Raw genomic sequence first — 19,319 nt, 5'->3', positions numbered from 1 at the left:
AATAAACATTGATTTTATTTATTACTTACACCTTACAAATCTGCACACATCGAAGGTTTAGGTCCAATGGGAAGGGGTATGGGGAGCAAATTGGGACTGGCTGACACAGAAGAGACACTTGCACAATGCAAACAAGGTCAAGGTACAAGAGGTCATTAATGTCCAGATAGATTCCTACCCGTTCCCTCTGTCGCTCCTCTGTTCTGGTTGTGTTCTTACAGCCAGGGTGCCACACGGTTGATCCTGTGGAATAGAACAGAGACAGATGGTCTAAGTAAACAAAGACATCCAAACCTAACCTGATCCCAGATATGTTTGTGCTATCTTGCCAACATTTATGGTCACACTTAAGTGTTGGCTATACAGCAGATCTGATACCAGGCTAAACCAACCCAGCTATACCGTAATAACCCTTAAAATGCTCCAATCATAACGTCAGCCCATCTAGCTAATCACCTTGCAGGTACATCTCTTCTCCTTCTGTGAACATCTGGTTGCACCTGCTGCATCGTGCACAGCTGGGATGGTAGTGTTTGTCCCCTGCCTGGAAACAACACACAAAACACACGCACAGATACCATTAAGGACTGGAATATATGATTCACCTGTGGCCATGCTGACTCACTCTTCCATCCAGGGCATGGTTTAGTGTAATGTCCAGTGTATGTATATTTCTTTGCAAGAGCAGTCAAGAGACATTTGCATTACATCAATGTTGTATACAAACTGTATTCAGTTAACTGATTAAATCAACCTTTAATTCACCCATTCATCCAGGCACACTACAAAGGGTTCACTGTCTAGCATGATCAGTCAACCTGCCTTCAAATATAGGAGCTATCCTCCCTTTGTACAGTACTTAAGTCAAAAGTATCCTCCCCTGATATCGCAGAGGACTACAGTAATTCAAAACTGCATAACTAGGTGCTTTGCATACACAGCGACATTTCACAAAAGCATTTAGGAACGGGACACTGACCAGAAGAGATAAATACTCAAATGGAGCAGCACACAGCCCTCACCAACCACTCTCCCCACTCACCAGCACACTAACAGTGCCACAGATATGGGGCTATGGCCTGGGAAAGGAGTCTTTAACCATCCCTGTTGGACCAGGACCACCTTCCAGACACACACAAACCGCACTAATCGAAACTCTAGTGTCGATATGTCTACACGAAAACGATTAATCTTTAGCAGAATTGTGAAATGCTCTTACATAATCTCCTGATTAATCTTCTGAATACAGGACTACGCCAAATAGTCACTAACATGAATGAGTTCCTCTAAATATGAATTGTTTTTGTGCACACACACACTCACAGACACTGGCCACCTGTAATGGCCAAATCCATTGGGAATGAAACAGAGTAGCGATGGCTCCATTTCATCAGTGTATCCAGAATTGAACAAAGCAGCATGTCGGTCTGCCTCAATGTAAGTGACACAAATCATTCTGGTTGCCCACTCTCCCATCTGCTGCTGTTATTCCTCTCTGTCTCTCTCTTTCCCCCCTGCCATAGTAGGGGCCAGCCTGTCTGCAGACAGAGATGCAAACAGACTATGAGTTATGGGAAATCAAATGTTTGGATAATGTCACTGCCTGCCAGGCTTACAGTAATCCTGTAATAAGGCTTCTCTTGATGATAGTAATAGGAAAATACTATGTCTCATCCCTCTGTGTAGCAAGTGGATAAACAAGGCTAAAGTCCTCATAGTCTGTCTGATACTCTGGTACCTGACCCATTACTGAGGTCCCATACCCAGTAACACTCCATGGCCTGATTTGCATATTGTCTGCAGCAGTTAAGGCCATTCTCAGAGCACAATGTAATCGTGGTAATAAAATGACTCCTTAAATGGCATGTCACCTGTTGCTACGGAGGATCTGATAACTTAGAAAATCATTGGCTGCAAATGGAAGTACTCGAAGGGTCTAATACCCCACGAGTACTCTCTCATTTACTGTCTTGTCAAAACAACTCTGCTTTTCAGGGTCACTTTCCCTTCAGGTAAATGTAGCTCTTGGAAAAATAGTAAAGGATACACACAGAGAATAAAACATACTGAAATGTATATCATACAATAAGACCAGACTAATGCCCAAAATAATAATTCTAAAATAAAGAAAACAATATTTAGAATGCAATTTACTGTAAAATATCTATGCCCAGAGAATCACAAACTACATAGTTCACTCACCACATAAACAATGAAATACAATAAATTCTGGAAATGAGTTACTGAACACAAAATCATATATAAACATGTACGTAACCATGTATTTCTAGTACTTATATATACACAAACTGTACTGGAAATGTACACATAGAATAAGAACAAATCAGAAACAAGTCAAATACGATGAACAACAAATGTAATCAACAAGTTATACAAATTCTAGACTGCATAGAGCAATTACTTACCTTTGCAGGGTGTGTGTAATATATGGTTATGTAGCACTATATTGGATCACTCCAATATGGTATCCTTTAGCGCAGCAGGATACATTCCGAGTAAGGATTTCAGAATAGTCCCCTGTACCGGGTAGTGCTGCGCCTGACCCCCTTAAATAGCTGCCATCGCACTACTTCCACCTCTTCTTTTTCTCTGCGCATTCCTGAGAGGATTCTCTTGGTAAGAGCTCTACGTTAGAATGTATAAGCACAGATGTACAGTTGAAGTCGGAAAGTTACATACACCTTAGCCAAATACATTTAAACTCAGTTTTTCACAATTCCTGACATTTAATCCTAGTAAAAATTCTCAGTTAGGATCACCACTTTATTTTAAGAATGTGAAATGTCAGAATAATAGTAGCTCCCGAGTGGCGCAGCGGTCTACGGCACTGCATCTCAGTGCTTGAGGCGTCACTACAGACTCCCGGTTCGATTCCAGGCTGTATCACAACTGGCCGTGATTGGGAGTCCCATAGGGCGGCGCGCAATTGGCCCGGGTTTGGCCGGTGTAGGGCTTCATTGTAAATAATAATGTATTCTTAACTGACTTGCCTAGTTAAATAAAAGTAAATAATTGTATTCAGCTTTTATTTCTTTCATCACATTCCCAGTGGGTCAGAAGTTTACATACACTCAATTAGTATTTGGTAGCATTGCCTTTAAATTGTTTAACTTGGGTCAAACGTTTCGGGTAGCCTTCCACAAGCTTCCCACAATAAATTGGGTGAATTTTAACCCATTCCTCCTGACAGAGCTGGTGTAACTGAGTCAGGTTTGCTCACACATTTTCTATAGGATTGAGGTCAGGGCTTTGTGATGGCCACTCCAATACCTTGATTTTAGTGTCCTTAAGCCATTTTGCCACAACTTTGGAAGTATGTTTGGTGTCATTGTCCATTTGGAAGACCCATTTGTGACCAAGCTTTAACTTCCTGACTGAAGTCTTGAGATGTTGCTTCAATATATCTACATAATTTTCCTTCCTTATGATGCCATCTATTTTGTGAAGTGCACCAGTCTCTCCTGCAGCAAAGCACCCCCACAGCATGATGCTGCCACCTCTATGCTTCACGGTTGAGATGGTGTTCTTCGGCTTACAAGCCACCCCCTTTTCCCTCCAAACATAACGATGGTCATTATGGCCAAACAGTTATATTTTTGTTTCATCAGACCAGAGGATATTTCTCCAAAAAGTACAATCTTAGTTCCTTGCTGAGCGGCCTTTCAAGTTATGTCGATATAGGACTCGTTTTACTGTGGATATATATACTTTTGTACCTGTTTCCTCCAGCATCTTCACAAGGTCCTTTGCTGTTGTTCTGGGATTGATTTGCACTTTTCGCACCAAAGTATGTTAATCTCTAGGAGACAGAACGCGTCTCCTTCCTGAGCGGTATGACGGCTGCGTGGTCCCATGATGTTTATACTTGCGTACTATTGTTTGTACAGATGAACATGGTACCTTCAGGCGTTTGGAAATTGCTCCCAAGGTGGAACCAGACTTGTGGAGGTCTACAATTTTGTTTCTGAGGTCTTGGCTGATTTCTTTTGATTTTCCCATGATGTCAAGCAAAGAGGCACTGAGTTTGAAGGTAGGCCTTAAAATACATCCACAGGTACACCTCCAATTGACTCAAATGATGTCAATTAGCCTATCAGAAGCTTCTAAAGCCATGACATCATTTTCTGGAATTTTCCAAGCTGTTTAAAGGCACAGTCAACTTAGTGTATGTAAACTTCTGACCCACTGGAATTGTGATACAATTAATTATAAGTGAAATAATCAGTCTGTAAACAATTGTTGGAAAAATTACTTGTGTCATGCACAAAGTAGATGTCTTAACCGACTTGCCAAAACTATAGTTTGTTAACAAGAAATTTGTGGAGTGGTTGAAAAACGAGTTTTAATGACGCCAACCTAAGTGTATGTAAGCTTCTGACTACAACTGTATAACCAGATATCAATTGCATAGAGCAGCTAGCTAGCTAGCCTCTCTATCTGGATGTGTTGCTGTCCCCCCACCCGGTTTGGCTTGTGCCATCTTGTTTGGGTTTGTCCTTCGTTTAATGACTTGTGACAGTGTACCAACCTGGGAGATACTCGTATTGCGGTGCTGAGGGCTTGTTCTAGTTGGCTTTGTCTTGGTTTGTCCACCGGAAACCTCCCGGTTTAGGTTTAGCCCTCGGGCTCCGCACCTACCCCTGGCAAGATCGGGAGTCTGTGTATATTTCCCTCTGGCGGGCTTGCAGTTCTCCCTGGAGAGTGAGCTACGTGTCGCATGGCGCACAACGTTTATTTCTCACAGGGCGCAGCCATCTTGTCTAGACTCTTGTGTGTTCCACGGTGAACAAGCTATGCAAAGTAGCTAGCTTAACGAGAGTTGACCATTGGAGGACTAAGTACTAAATTGCTAAGCACACTTCCCTTACATCCTGCCAACTTGAACCCCCACACATAAACAAGAATAAGCTTAAATGTGGTGTGAGTTACAACCAACCCACACATATAAAGCTAGGAATACACTATAAACGTTTGTGAGTTACTGTGCTCTCCCCCCACGGTCAGGCTGTTCACACTCCATTCACATCTCCTCTCCTTCAGAGAGTGTATGACACAAGGCTGATACTGTAGGTACGTAGTAATCTTGACTATTATACAGTATTGCGCAGTGTGTACTATTGACATATTTTAATACACTGTTGGCTTAACTTTTCCAACTTTGGATCACGCACGGAGAGCGGTTAGAGAACCCAACAGTTATCTGGCCTGCATTGCTTTTGGAGAACTCCTCCTCCTCTGATGACCGTATTCTCCCCTTTGAGGGTGGTGCATCTTCATGGTGGCACCCCTTCGGCCGCTTTTGGCTTCAGTGGTGACTTCACGCCGCCATCTCTGGCTGGCACAGTCTAAACTGCCACTCATGCCAGGTTCACCCTTTGGGCCAGGGGTTGACAACATCATACAGCAGACTACAAAACTGCGCGCCCTAATGCCGCACATCAGAGGAACTGGAAGACAGGGCCGAATGTCTCGATAGCGCTCCAGCAACGTCTTGGCCCCCCTCTTCCCCCGCCGAAACAGCAGGGGCAGGGAAATGGGAGCCAGCCTTTTACACCCTTACAAGCAGCAGACATGGCTAAGAGGGGCGTGCCCCAGCAACCCTCTTGATGTGCTGGAGGTCGGCTGCTTGCCCCAAGGGCAAACTGGGAGAGGCGGGTGGAGTCCCCCTGGGTACCGGACACAGTCCTCCAGTTCCGATGCCCTACAGGGGCATCTAGGTCACCTCATCTGGGTCACAGACGGAGCGAGGAAGGAGGCATTCCGGCATCACTTCTGAACAAGGACACAATCAGAAGAGTAGAGCCGCTAGAACGGCTAAGTGAGTCCTACAGAACCAGTCAAAAGTTTGGACAAACCTACTCATTCAAGGGTTTTAATTTATTTTTAGTATTTTCTACATTGTAGAATAATAGTGTAGACATCAAAACTATGAAATAACACATATGGAATCATGCAGTAACCAAAAAAAGTGTTAAACAAATCAAATATATTTTATATTTCAGATTCTTCAAATAGCCACCCTTTGCCTTGATGACAGCTTTGCACACTCTTGGCATTCTCTCAACGAGCTTCATGAGGTAGTCATCTGGAAAGCATTTCAATTAACAGGTGTGCCTTGATAAGAGTTAATTTGTGGAATTGATTTGCGTTTGAGCCAATCAGTTGTGTTGTGACAAGGTAGGGGTGGTATACAGAAGATAGCCCTATTTGGTAAAAGACCAAGTCCATATTATGGCAAGAACAGCTCAAATAAGCAAAGAGAAATGACAGTCCATCATTACTTTAAAACATGAAGGTCAGTCAATCCGGAAATGCTTCACAGAGTTCAAGTCACAGACACATCTCAACATCAACGGCTCAGAGGGGACTGGGTGAATCAGGCCTTCATTGTCAAATTTCTGCAAAGAAACGACTACTAAAGGACACCAATATTAAGAAGAGACCTGCTTGTGCCAAGAAACACGAGCAATGGACATTAGACTGGTGGAAATGTGTCCTTTGGTCTGGAGTCCAAATTGGAGATTTTTTGTCGTTGTGAGACGCGGTGTGGATGAACGGATGATGTCCGCATGTGTTAATGTGTAATTCCCACCGTAAAGCATGGAGGAGGAGGTGTTATGGTGTGGGGGTGCATTGCTGGTGAAACGGTCTGTGATTTATTTAGAATTCAAGGCACACTTAACCAGCATGGCTACCACAGCATTCTGCAGCGATACGCCATCCCATCTGTTTTGGGCTTAGTGGGACTATCATTTGTTTTTCAACAGGACTGTGGAGTGAGCTGAAGGTTCGAGTTGCCAAACGTCAGCCTCGAAACCTTAATGACTTGGAGAAGATCTGCAAAGAGGAGTGGGACAAAATCCCTCCTGAGATGTGTGCAAACCTGGTGGCCAACTACAAGAAACGTCTGACCTCTGTGATTGCCAACAAGGGTTTTGCCGCCAAGTACTAAGTCATGTTTTGCAGAGGGGTCAAATACTTATTTCCCTCATTAAAATGCAAATCAATTTATAACATTTTTGACATGCGTTTTTCTGGATTTTTTGTTTGTTATTCTGTCTCTCACTGTTCAAATAAACCTACCATTAAAATTATAGACTGATCATGTATTTGTCAGTGGGCAAACGTGCAAAATCAGCAGGGGATCAAATTATTTTTTCCCTCAATGTATACGTGTTTGTGTTGGGTGGAGTAATAAAACCCTTAATACGTATTCCTGCGATTGTCTTCAAATCATTATACAACGTGACAGAATTATCGACCCTCTTAAATGGAGACAGCGGGAAATGCTGAGCTGGCGACCATCGTAGAGACAGTCCAGCATCACGAGGACTGTCTCTCCAGACTTGGCAGTGCCATGGACAGGGTGCTGGCAACCATCCTGCAATTGGAGGGGAATGTGCTGTCCCTCCAGCCTCCATCACCGGTTCCGGCACCAGCCCCCAGACCACCACAACCTGCCTCCGTCCCATCTGAGCCGGTCCGCAGAATAACCCTGTCCCTCCTGGAGTGCTTTGACGGTGCGCCAGCGAGATGCAAGGGATTCCTCCTGCAATGCAACCTGTACCTCGCTCGCTACGCCCAGGCTGTCTCCGAGAGAGACAGGGTTGCCACAGTCATCTCGGCACAAACCAGACGGGCCATGGACTGTGGTGCCGTGGTCTGGGAAACGTGCAGACCCGAGGTCGAGTCCTACGAGCGCTTCATCCTCCTCTTCCGCTCGGTGTTTGATCATCCTGTGGAGGGCCGAGAGGGGGGTGAGCTTCTACTCCGACTACGTCAGGGATCTAGGACCGCCTCAGAGTTAAACCTGGAGTTCCGGAACCATCGTGGCCACCACGGGATGGAACGAATCAGCTCTGGTCACCGTTTTCCACCGAGGACTGCAGGAGCATGTACAGAAGGAGTTAGCCTGCCGTGATGACAACCTGTCACTTGACCATCTCATCAGCATGGCAATCCGGATGGACAACCTCCTGCGGTTCCGACGAAGATCTGCGCGGAATCCGGAGCCCATGGCTACACCTGCTCTGTGGCCAGAGCCGATGGAGGTGGGCTCTGCAAGTTTGCCCGAGGCAGAGCGTAGGAGAAGGAGGAATCTGGGCCTCTGCTCCTATTGTTGAGAAAGGGGTCATTTCTCCCCGACCTGCCCTCTATCCACTAATAGGCGAGGAGGTGACAAGCCAGAGAATTCCCATGCTCCAACCCCGGTAGGAAGCAAGATCTCCTCTCCTTTTCTGTCACCTCAACCAGTTAAATTCCATTAAATTCCATTAAATTCCCTGAATACCCTAGCCCCTCACTCCCGTTGCTCTGATTGATTCCGGAGCTGCTGGGAATCTTTTGTGGCACTGGCCACTGCATTACGCATTCCTTTGGTTCCCCTACAGTCACCCATTCCGGTTAGAGCCCTGGATAATCGTCCAATAGGGACAGGGCTCGTACATCACATCACTGTTCCCGTTTCTCTGCTGACCCATGACACTCATTTAGAACAGATCACCTTTTTGATTATAGACACCCCCACGTGCCCCTTTGTTTTAGGTCTCCCCTGGTTGAGTTGGCATAACCCTGTTATTTCCTGGTCCGAGAGGAGACTGCTGGGTTGGTTGCAGGAGTGTCAGGGAAGGTGTCTCGCGGTGTCTGTCAACACCACTACGGTGGAAAGTCTGGACCACGCCCCTCAAGTGGATTTACCGGAGAAATACCAGGATCTGCATCTGGTTTTTTCTAAGACCCAGGCTACACGCCTGCCTCCTCATCACCCCCCCATCATCCCTCCATTCTGTATCATCGCTCCAGTGGTGTGGGATGTGGACGCCGACATACGGCAGGCCCTGCATATGGAACCCGCACCTGCACAGTGCCCGGAGAACCGCGCCTACCTGCCCACGGGTGTGCGGGACCGCCTCCTTACCTGGGCGCACACGGCCCCTGTGTCGGGTCATCCTAGGATAGGCCGTACCATCACCTGCCTGACCGAGAAGTACTGGTGGCCCACCTTGGCTAGGGACGTCCGGCTTTAAGTCTCTTCCTGCTTCATCTGTGCCCAGTCAAAGACACCCAGACACCTCCCTTATGGAAAGCTCCTTCCCCTGCCAGTTCCACAACGACCCTGGTCTCACCTCTCGGTGGACCTTGTAACTGACCTTCCCCCTTCCCAGGGGAACACCCCCATTCTTGTCGTTGTTGACCGGTTTTCCAAAGCTTGTTGCCTCCTTCCTCTGCCTGGGCTCTCGTCGGCCATGCAAACCGCGGAGGCTCTTTTTTACGCATGTCTTCCGGCACTACGGGATCCCGGAGGACATTGTGTCAGACCGTGGCCCTCAGTTCACCTCACGTATATGGAAAGCGTTCATGGAACGCCCGTCCTCAAGCTAATGGGCAGGTGGAGAGGGTCAATCAGGAGGTGGGCAGGTTCCTGAGGTGTTACTGTCAGGACCAACCGGTGTAGTGGGCAAATTTTCTACCTTGGGCTGAGTACACGCAGAATTCCCTCCGCCACTCCACCAGTAACCTCACTCCTTTCCAGTTCGTGTTGCGGTATCAGCCAGCCCTGGCACCTTGGCATCCGAGCCAGACCAAGGCCCCTGCGATTGACGAGTGGTTTTGGCGCGATGAGGAGAACTGGAATTCTGCGCACACTCGTCTCCAGTGGGCCGTGCGTCGGCACAAGGAAATGGCCAACCGCCACCGCACTGAGGCACCTATTTTCTCTCCAGGCGACCGGGTATGGCTCTCCACCCTCCACCTGCCCCTCCACCTGCCCTGCCGGAAGCTGAGCCCATGGTTGCTGGGGACGTTTAAAGTCCTGAGGAGGGTTAACGTGGTAACGCACCGTTTGCAACTACTTGCTGATTACTGAATTAACCCGACTTTTCGTGCCTCTCCTCAGGCCAGTGGTGCCTGGTCCCTTCGCTGAGGCTGGACCCAGTGACGCCCCGCCTCCTCCTCTAGACATCGAGGGAGGTCCGGCGTACTTGGTCCCTGAAGTCCTGGATTCGAGGCATCGAACAGGGCATCTCGAGTACCTCATCAACTGGGAGGGGTACGGCCCAGAGGAGCGGTGCTGGGTTCCTGCGGTGGACATCCTGGACGCTTCGCTGACCAGGGATTTTCACCATCGGCGCCTTGACCGACCCGCACCGCGTCCCCGAGGCCGGTGTCGTCCCGCTGCTAGTGCTGCTGCTCATTCCGTTCACCAGCTCCGGAGGTCTACGTCACCGGCCTTCCAGGTGTCACTGAACTAGATCATTACCACCAACCCCGGACTGTCTTGTGTCATTACTCACACCTGGTTCCCATTCCCTCTGATTAGTATGTGTATATACAGTATGTGCATATATATGTGCCCTCTGTTCCCCATTGTCGGTAATTGTCCCATGTCCGTTGGTCTCGTGATTACCGTGTATTGTGCTCTTGTTGTTTACGGTTCTCGTCCCGTGTACTGTGTAGCGGTTACACCTCGCTCTTTGTTTGGGTTACAGCTTTTGTATATATATATGTGTTTGTGTTGGGTGGAGTATTAAAACCCCTAATACGTATTCCTGCGATTGTCTTCAAATCATTATACAACGTGACAGTGTGTCCAAACTTTTGACTGGTACTGTATAATAGCATAATGACGCAACATGTTCATCGAACACAAGTAGAACGTTATAGCTATGTCTATTCTTACCTTGATCGTCGATATTAGCTACTCTTTGGCCATGTCTTCAATATTATTTGGAGTCTCATCACAAAATCATAGAAGTGTCTATGCAATGTTGTTCTGCACTAAGATGGCTGTTGACTGATGTTGCCTGATTTATGCTCACTTTCTGTTACAATTGTGTAATTAATAAACAACTTCACTATTGAAATGCAAGCAACAGGTGATGAGACCAGTTACACAAAGTATTAGAATACCAAGACATAAATAATAGGGCCCCGTGTAGCTCAGTTGGTAGAGCATGGTGCTTGCAACGGCAGGGTTGTGGGTTCGATTCTCACGGGGGGCCAGTATGGAAGAAAAAATATGTATGCACTCACTTACTGTAAGTCGCTATGGATAAGAGCGTCTGCTAAATGACTAAAAAAATATAATAAAAATAACATAACAATATTTCACAAACAAAAATTATTCACTTTATTTTAAATGATCATGTAATGGTGAATGAATCACACATTGTTAAATGTGGTAGCTACAAGATGTCTGTGTTCACATCCCTTTCAGTCCAATTACCAAAGATGGCTATAGTAGAGGGAGAGAACTTACAAAAGAAAAGGGTGGGGGGACTAGGTGGAGGTTCAGATCTCCTGGAGAGTTACCCTCCTGTAGCTTATCCACCAGCTAGTTATTATAATCAGGTGCACTAGATTAGGGTTGGAGAAAACCTAGAAGATGGTAACTCTCCAGGAGAGCCCTGTATCTGATCATCCTGGATCTTGTGTCGAGTCTGTTGATTCAATCTTCTTCTGGTCATCCTCATCGTGGTACTCGGAGGCCTGATTGGTGTCACACCTTTTCCCCAGCCCCAGCTAACACACCTGATTAAACTAATTGCATTCCGAGAACTAGAGTTGCCCATCTCTAGTATAGACCGTCACCATGATCACCTGAAAAACATAAATATTGTCACAATTACTTCGTTTGCAAACTGTAGCAACACTTAAACTTTTTTTAAACTGGAAAATAAAGCAAACAGGTACACGTAACAAACAGGTACACGTTCCATTGAAGTATAGTCAATGTGTTCACAGAGTTGGATCATTTCTACACACGGTAGCCAGGGAGAGGGGAGGTGGGTAATATGCTTGGCCTGCCAATATTGTTCTTCTCAGACCATATTATATTTCAAAACTCGAGCTTTGATAACAAAATAGATCAAATGGTGTAGCACTTTTGAGGCACAGCTGAGCATAAATTGTAATAATTTGTAAATAATTAGCTTTTTTATTTTACTGGACTGGTGGTACCTTCATCTGATGGTCATGGTGCTTTCAAGGTGCTGGGAACTCGGGGGGGGGGGGGGGGGGGTCAAATAATGACGTCAGTGATCTTCAGGTCGGAAAGTCGGAGCTCTAGAAAGATGCCAGAGTTTCCGACTTGGAATTCCGAGTTGGATGACCGTTCAAAACAATTTTTCCCAGTCGGATCTTGTTTTTTTCAGAATTCCCGGTTGTCTTGAACGCACTGAAGTCGGAAGTCGGAGATTTCAGAGTTCTGAGTTCCCAGTTGTTTTGAACACAGAATTAGTCTCAGCAGAGGGAGGGAGAGAGCAGCAGAGGGTCCGCCTCTCACGATCCCTGCTCTCTCCTTTCTTTCCTCCAGTGAGACTGACCAGATAGAGGGGACACCGTCTTCCACCTGATGCACAAATTCATGTTGTTCCTATGACCAGAGAAAGTGAAATATTCCTCTAAATTAAAATAGACACGACGAGCTGCTAATAATAATAAAAACGCAGGGCTATCGATACACTTGGCTACTCATTCATTGCAACTGCAGCGCGAGTGGAAGTAGGGAAAAGTGTGTTTTATGTTTTGTAATAGTGTTGAATAAAAACAGTGTTGACAGTCCTGAATAAAAACTTAAACATGAACTCACTCATAAAAACAGCAGCTCTTTGCTGTATTCTTTGAAAGTATCTCTCTGGTCATGGTTTTAAAAGTTATGAATTCTCACGTAGGCTAGTATCAAACTTTGCTGTGGCTGAGGTCGTGGAAGCTGTAGGCACAGTGATTTGAGCTATCCGATTGGCCAGAGCAGTAGGCGCACTCGATTTAGCCACAGATCTACCGGTCCGCCGGGTAGGCAGCATTTGTCTTTTCAGACAAATTCAATGGTTTAAAATGGGAACACTTTGCCTACCCGGTGCGCTGGGCTTCTGAATCAAGTGCACCTACCACAAACAGTGCAACTCCGAGTATGCGCTGACCAACTGGCAAGTGGTTTCACTGACATTTTCAACATGTCCCTGACTGAGTCTGTAATACCAACATGATTCAAGCAGACCACCATAGTCCCTGTGCCCAAGAACACTTAGATAACCTGCCTAAATGATCCGTAGCACTCACGTCTGTAGCCATGAAGTGCTTTGAAAGGCTGGTCATAGCTCACATCAACACCATTATCCCAGAAACCCTAGACCCACTCCAATTTGCATTGCGCCCCAACAGATCCACAGATGATGCAATCTCTATTGTACTCCACACTGCCCTTTCCCACCTGGACAAGAGGAACACCTACGTGAGAATGCTATTCATTGACTACAGCTCAGCGTTCAACACCATAGTGCCCTCAAAGCTCATCACTAAGCTAAGGACCCTGGGACTAAACACCTCCATCTGCAACTGGATCCTGGACTTCCTGACGGGCCAACCCCATGTAGTAAGGGTAGGTAACAACACATCTGCCACGCTGGACCTCAACACGGGGACCCCTCAGGGGTGCGTGCTCAGTCCCCACCTGTACTCCCTGATCACCGACAACGATGAGACAGCCTATAGGGAGGAGGTCAGAGACCTGGCCGTGTGGTGCCAGGATAACAACCTCTCCCTCAACGTGATCAAGACAAAGGCGATGATTGTGGACTACAGGAAAAAAAATAAGAGGACTGAGCATGCCCCCATTCTCATCGACGGGGCTGTAGTGGAACAGGTTGAGAACTTCAAGTTCCTTGGTGTCCACATCACCAACAAACTGTCATGGTCCAAACACACCAAGACAGTCGTGAAGAGGGCACGACAAAGCCTATTCCCCCTCAGGAGACTGAAAAGATTTGGCATGGGTCCTCAGATCCTCAAAAAGTTATACAGCTGCATCATCGAGAGCATCCTGACTGGTTGCATCACCGCCTGGTATGGCAGCTGCTTGGCCTCCGACAGCAAGACACTACAGAGGGCAGTGCGTACGGCCCAGTACATCACCAAGCTTCCTGCCATCCAGGACCTCTATACCAGGCGGTGTCAGAGGAAGGCCCTAAAAAATATCAAAGACTCCAGCCACTCTAGTCATAGACTGTTCTCTCTGATACCGCACGGCAAGCGGTACCGGATTGCCAAGTCTAGGTCCAAAAGGCTTCTTAACAGCTTCTATCCCCAAGCCATAAGACTCCTGAACAGCTAATCATGGCTACCCGGACTATTTCCATTGCACCCCTACCCCACCCCAACCACCTCTTGTACGCTGCTGCTACTCTGTTTATTATTTATGCATAGTCACTTTATCTCTACCCACATGTACATACAGTTGAAATCGGAAGTTTACATACACCTTAGCCAAACACATTTAAACTCAGTTTTTCACAATTCCTGACATTTAATCCTAGTAAAAATTCCCTGTCTTAGGTCAGTTAGGATCACCACTTTATTTTAAAAATGTGAAATGTCAGAATAATAGTAGAGAGAATGATTTATTTCAGCTTTTATTTCTTTCATCACATTCCCAGTGGGTCAGAAGTTTACATACACTCAATTAGTATTTGGTAGCATTGCCTTTAAATTGTTTAACTTGGGTCAAATGTTTCGAATAGCCTTCCACAAGCTTTGGAAGACCCATTTGCGATCAAGCTTTAACTTCCTGACTGATGTCTTGAGATGTTGCTTCCTCATGATGCCATCTATTTTGTGAAGTGCACCAGCCCCTCCTGCAGCAAAGCACCCCCACAGCATGATGCTGCCACACCCATGCTTCACGGTTGGGATGGTGTTCTTCAGCATGCAACATAACAATGGTCATTATGGCCAAATAGTAAAGTTTCATCAGACCAGAGGACATTTCTCCAAAAAGTATGATCTTTGTCCCCATGTGCAGTTGCAAACTGTAGTCTGGCTTTTTTATGGCGGTTTTGGAGCAGTGGCTTCTTCCTTGCTGAGCGGCCTTTCAGGTTATGTCGATATACGACTCATTTTTCTGTGGATATAGATACTTTTGTACCTGTTTCCTCCAGCATCTTCACAGGGTCCGTTGCTGTTGTTCTGGGATTGATTTGCACTTTTCTCACCAAAGTACGTTCATCTCTAGGAGACAGAACGCGTCTCCTTCCTGAGTGGTATGACAGCTGGGTGGTCCCGTGGTGTTTATACTTGCATACTATTGTTTGTACAGATGAACGTGGTACCTTCAGGCGTTAGGAAATTGCTCCCAAGGATGAACCAGACTTATGGAGGTCTACAATTTCTTTTTTGAGGTCTTGGCTGATTTCTTTTGATTATCCCATGATGTCAAGCAAAGAGGCACTGCGTTTGAAGGTAGGCCTTGAAATACATCCACAGGTACACCTCCAATTGAGTCAAATTATGTCAATTAGCCTATCAGAAGCTTCTAAAGCCATGACATCATTTTCTGCAATTTTCCAAGCTGTTTAAAGTCACAGTCAACTTAGTGTATGTAAACTTCTGACCCACTGGAATTGTGATACAGTGAATTAGAAGTGAAATAATCTGTCTGTAAACAATTGTTGGAAAAATTACTTGTGTCATGCACAAAGTAGATGTCCTAACCGACTTGCCAAAACTATAGTTTGTTAGCAAGAAATTTGTGAAGTGGTTGAAAAACAAGTTTTAATGACTCCAACCTAAGTGAATGTAAATTGTCGACTTCAACTGTATTACCTCGACTAACCGGTGCCCCCGCACATTGGCTCTGTACCGGTACCCCCTGTATATAGCCTCCCTACTGTTATTTTATTTTACTGCTGCTCTTTAATTATTTATATTAAAACAGTGATCCTCTGCTCGCAAACACACAACTGTCCTCCTTGACAACGTACCAATGGTTTGAGCCACCAATTGGATGGCTTCATCTGCAACATTTCAAGCTAGCTGTGGAGTGAGCTTACAGCACATTCTTAACTCTGTTACACGTTTGTATGTGATCATGTATTAGTGTATGTCTGTGATTTCTCTCGTGACCCACCTGCCCTCGGCACTACTCATTCATGTCGCCTCTCTCTCTTAGACCATTGGACTGTACTTGTACTCAGTCTTGCCTTCTTGCCCTTGGTCTCATTCATCTGAGGCAGGCCTCTCCAGAGGAAAACTGAGGGGGGAGAGAGGGCTAGATTGACATGGTCTTATCAGTAAGGCATACCAGTATAAATACAGGTATTCTGGTTGGAAATGAGGTGCTTGTCGAGGCAAAGAATGCATTACTTAGACATTGAGGAGCCATTGAGGAGCCCATTGAGGAGCCGAGGGGAGGATATTCACATCTACATGGAGAGGAAGCCATAGGTGGAGTTGACTCCGTACGCCTCCTAGTTGAACATCTCACTGGCATCCCAGCCATTACACTAACACCAGCCATTAGACTAACAGAGAGATACAAGGGAATGGTGGTTAGTGTGTGTGTCACAGTGTGTGTCTCTGTGCGTCACCAGAGTGGTATACTACTCAGGCTTTTATAAAGCTATCGAGCTTGTTAACTTCACATTCCAGGATTCATCCATACTACAACGGTGGATATGCTCGCCCGCCTGCAGCTAACTCTAGCAGGCTTGTAACTGCATATGCATGTCGCACATGGCTAGTTGAATGCCAAACTCTTCTTCATTGAAACATTGCTGAATCATCAATCCATGCGCGAGTCAGTGCCACATTTCTATTTGTGAAAAAATCTAAATGAAAAACAGTTATCTCGCAAATTCAGCAGGCTATGGTGTGAAATAGGCTTTTAGAAGTACCATCTTTATCTTATTATTTATTTTTAATGCAATCTTTGTTGTGGTTATCCATGCACTAGCACCTTTTCCCCACTCCGATCGCTCCTATCTGTAAAACTGCTTGTTGCGTTGTGGTATAATCCATAGAAGGGTTTTGGAATCTTTAACCCTGGCAATTTGACTGTTAAACTCATGGGTACACTAGCAATAGCTGCCAGTCTTGACTTGAATGGGAACTGCCATCTATGGATTATACTGTATGTTTGATTGGTTGCAGCTGTCAATTTGCCTTTTGCAAATTTCAAAATACAATCGCTAAAAAGACATACAGTTTAGAAAGCAAATGCTGTCCTTACTAAATGTGTAATGTGATAGGTACTTCAACATAAACATTTTTACACAAAGAAACATTGGATTAATAAAATATTGAATCAGTCGTCTTCCTCAAATGAAGGGGATGGTGACTCAATCTTAGCGAGAGGGAAGGTATCTGATTTCATTGATCCTCAACTTGTGGCTCAGACATTTCATTCAGGATAAATGGAGTTGCAAATGAATTGCATTGAATTATACATTGCGCAGAAATTAGCGTTTGAATCAGGAAAGTTTCCTCTCACGACCTCTACAAGCCAGAATGTTTAATACAATTATATTTTAACATACTTTTCAGGTTGGTCCTTTTGCAGGTAGGAATGTGAGACAATATACAGTATCAATAGGGAAGTATAATTACATAAACTTTCCAAAGTGCTGGTAGTGCGTTCAGATTTCTATCACCTGAAGCATGCGCACAAGATAAAAATACATCCTGATTCAAACGCTCATTTCTGCCCGACGTTGAATTGCATTGAATTTTCCAGGCAAAGTTGAACCCAGAGTTGACTAAAATTACCTTGCTAACTCTTCAAACCTGATTCGTAGTATAGGGCTCAAGACGAAGCCCTCTCTGTTGTCGTCTCCTCTGTCCTACCGATACAGCACTGTGCTCCCAGTTCACCCCCAACAAGCTGATTGCTGTGTCTGTGAATGCATCCATCCATCCATCCATCTATCCATCCACAAACACACACACACACACACACACACACTCGCACCTGGGGGTGTCGCATTGGAGGGAGATTACACACACCCACATACATAGATAAAGGCAGGTTTCTAGTAGAACACCATATTATTACAATATTACAATATTGAGAAAAGGGTCAATTTACAACAACAACAATATTCTGTACTTACTCTGATTGGGGTTGTACTGTACTTTCAAATGTGTTGGCGGATTACAGGTGGATATCCTTGATCTACAAAATGTGGTAAAAAAACCAATCAGATCTACACTGAAACAAATAACACTTCGTAAATTATAGACATTTAATCACTGGATGGTTTCAAATTCTAATGTTAATTAGCTAGCTAGTTATTCTACTCATCAAGGCCTTTTAAAATAAGAAGTCAACTCGGCTGTTTACAGCTAACGGTAGCTAACTCAGTTCTGTACATATGTGGGCAACCGTGGCATTCAAACGAGGCTGCAATGAAAACTAATGTGACTGTAGCGACTGTGTTGGCATCAAAATCCGGGGTGTGAACTACGTTTCGATTCAGCGTTGATTGACATGGTAATGGCCAATAGTATTGGAGAAAAGTTGACAAAACTGACCCCGCTGACGCTGTATGTTAACGTGTGACGCATTATTCAGTCATTCTGTGACGTACAGCCTCTTTCCACCAGGTGTAGCGCTTCTCTCGCAGATTAAAAACAAGAAATGATCAATGGTGAGTGTAATGGTTAGTGTAAAGTTAATTACTCGTGAGTTCATCAATAGTTAATTCAATCAATTGTTAATTTTTCACGTAATCACTTGAGCTATCATGACTCTTAAAAACCGTGACACCCACAGTTTTATTGTGAAGATAAATTTAGCGCAGCTCTAAAAACCCTATTCAAATTCGACACAAATCTTAAAATAGGTATGTAATGAGACATTATATAAACACTTTATAGTGTTTTATTTACATTTTAGAGGTGATAAGTTGGACAAATCGGGTAAAAGAAGCCGGTTTGACACACAACATATCTACCCTTTCACTATGACGCAGTAGCTTTCGCTTCCCCACCCGCCATTTAAAAAAAGACCCAGCGGAACTCCATTGCTTTCTTCGATCATGCAGAGACGGGCAGCATGAAGGTCTCGTCATTGACTTTGCTGGAAAGGGGAGAAATTGTGCTTTACAATGGTATTCATATTACAGTTGACCTGGAAGTATTACGTTTTTGGGGCGCTAAAATAAGGTCAAATGTACGGAACAGCACAATGTACAAAAGTGCATTAGCTACCATTAGCTAGGTATCGTAGCTAAGACTTGAATGTCTCTTTGGTCGATAACATTAACTAGCTAGGTCAAAGCAATTCATAGCCAGATATTTGTATTTCTGGCCAACTCATAAATAGTTAGCTAGCTAAATAACTGGCTATGTAGCTAACATCATAACTTTTATGACCTAGACGTGTTCGCTGACAAGAAAATATATTTTTGGTAACGTCAGCTAACAGGATAGCCTCTTTGCTCCGGGAGACCTGTAAGATACGCATTGGTGTATCCAATGGGTACAGATCTCCCGGAGCGAAGATGCTACTAGTGGAGGAATGTAAG

The 19,319-nt window shown here is 45.0% G+C and overlaps 1 protein-coding gene across 1 annotated transcript in view; it reads right to left on the bottom strand.

The window, feature by feature from the left end:
• LOC311128879 (actin-binding LIM protein 1-like) overlaps window positions 1-19,319 on the bottom strand; it is a gene marked incomplete at its 3' end in the record, with an annotated part of 95,291 nt that overhangs the window by 32,776 nt on the left and 43,196 nt on the right. The window contains exons 5-6 of the mRNA XM_084161099.1: window positions 457-544; window positions 179-243 (exon numbers count right to left, since the gene is read on the bottom strand). Coding sequence (XP_084017225.1) covers window positions 179-243; window positions 457-544 — 153 coding nt within the window. The remainder of the gene's footprint in view (window positions 1-178; window positions 244-456; window positions 545-19,319) is intronic.

The sequence above is a fragment of the Coregonus lavaretus genome, assembly GCF_964263955.1.
Source record: "Coregonus lavaretus genome assembly, chromosome: 1".
Classification (NCBI taxonomy): domain Eukaryota; kingdom Metazoa; phylum Chordata; class Actinopteri; order Salmoniformes; family Salmonidae; genus Coregonus; species Coregonus lavaretus.
The sequence above is the reverse complement of the archived record's forward strand: the minus strand, read 5'-3'. Positions and strand labels throughout refer to the sequence as shown.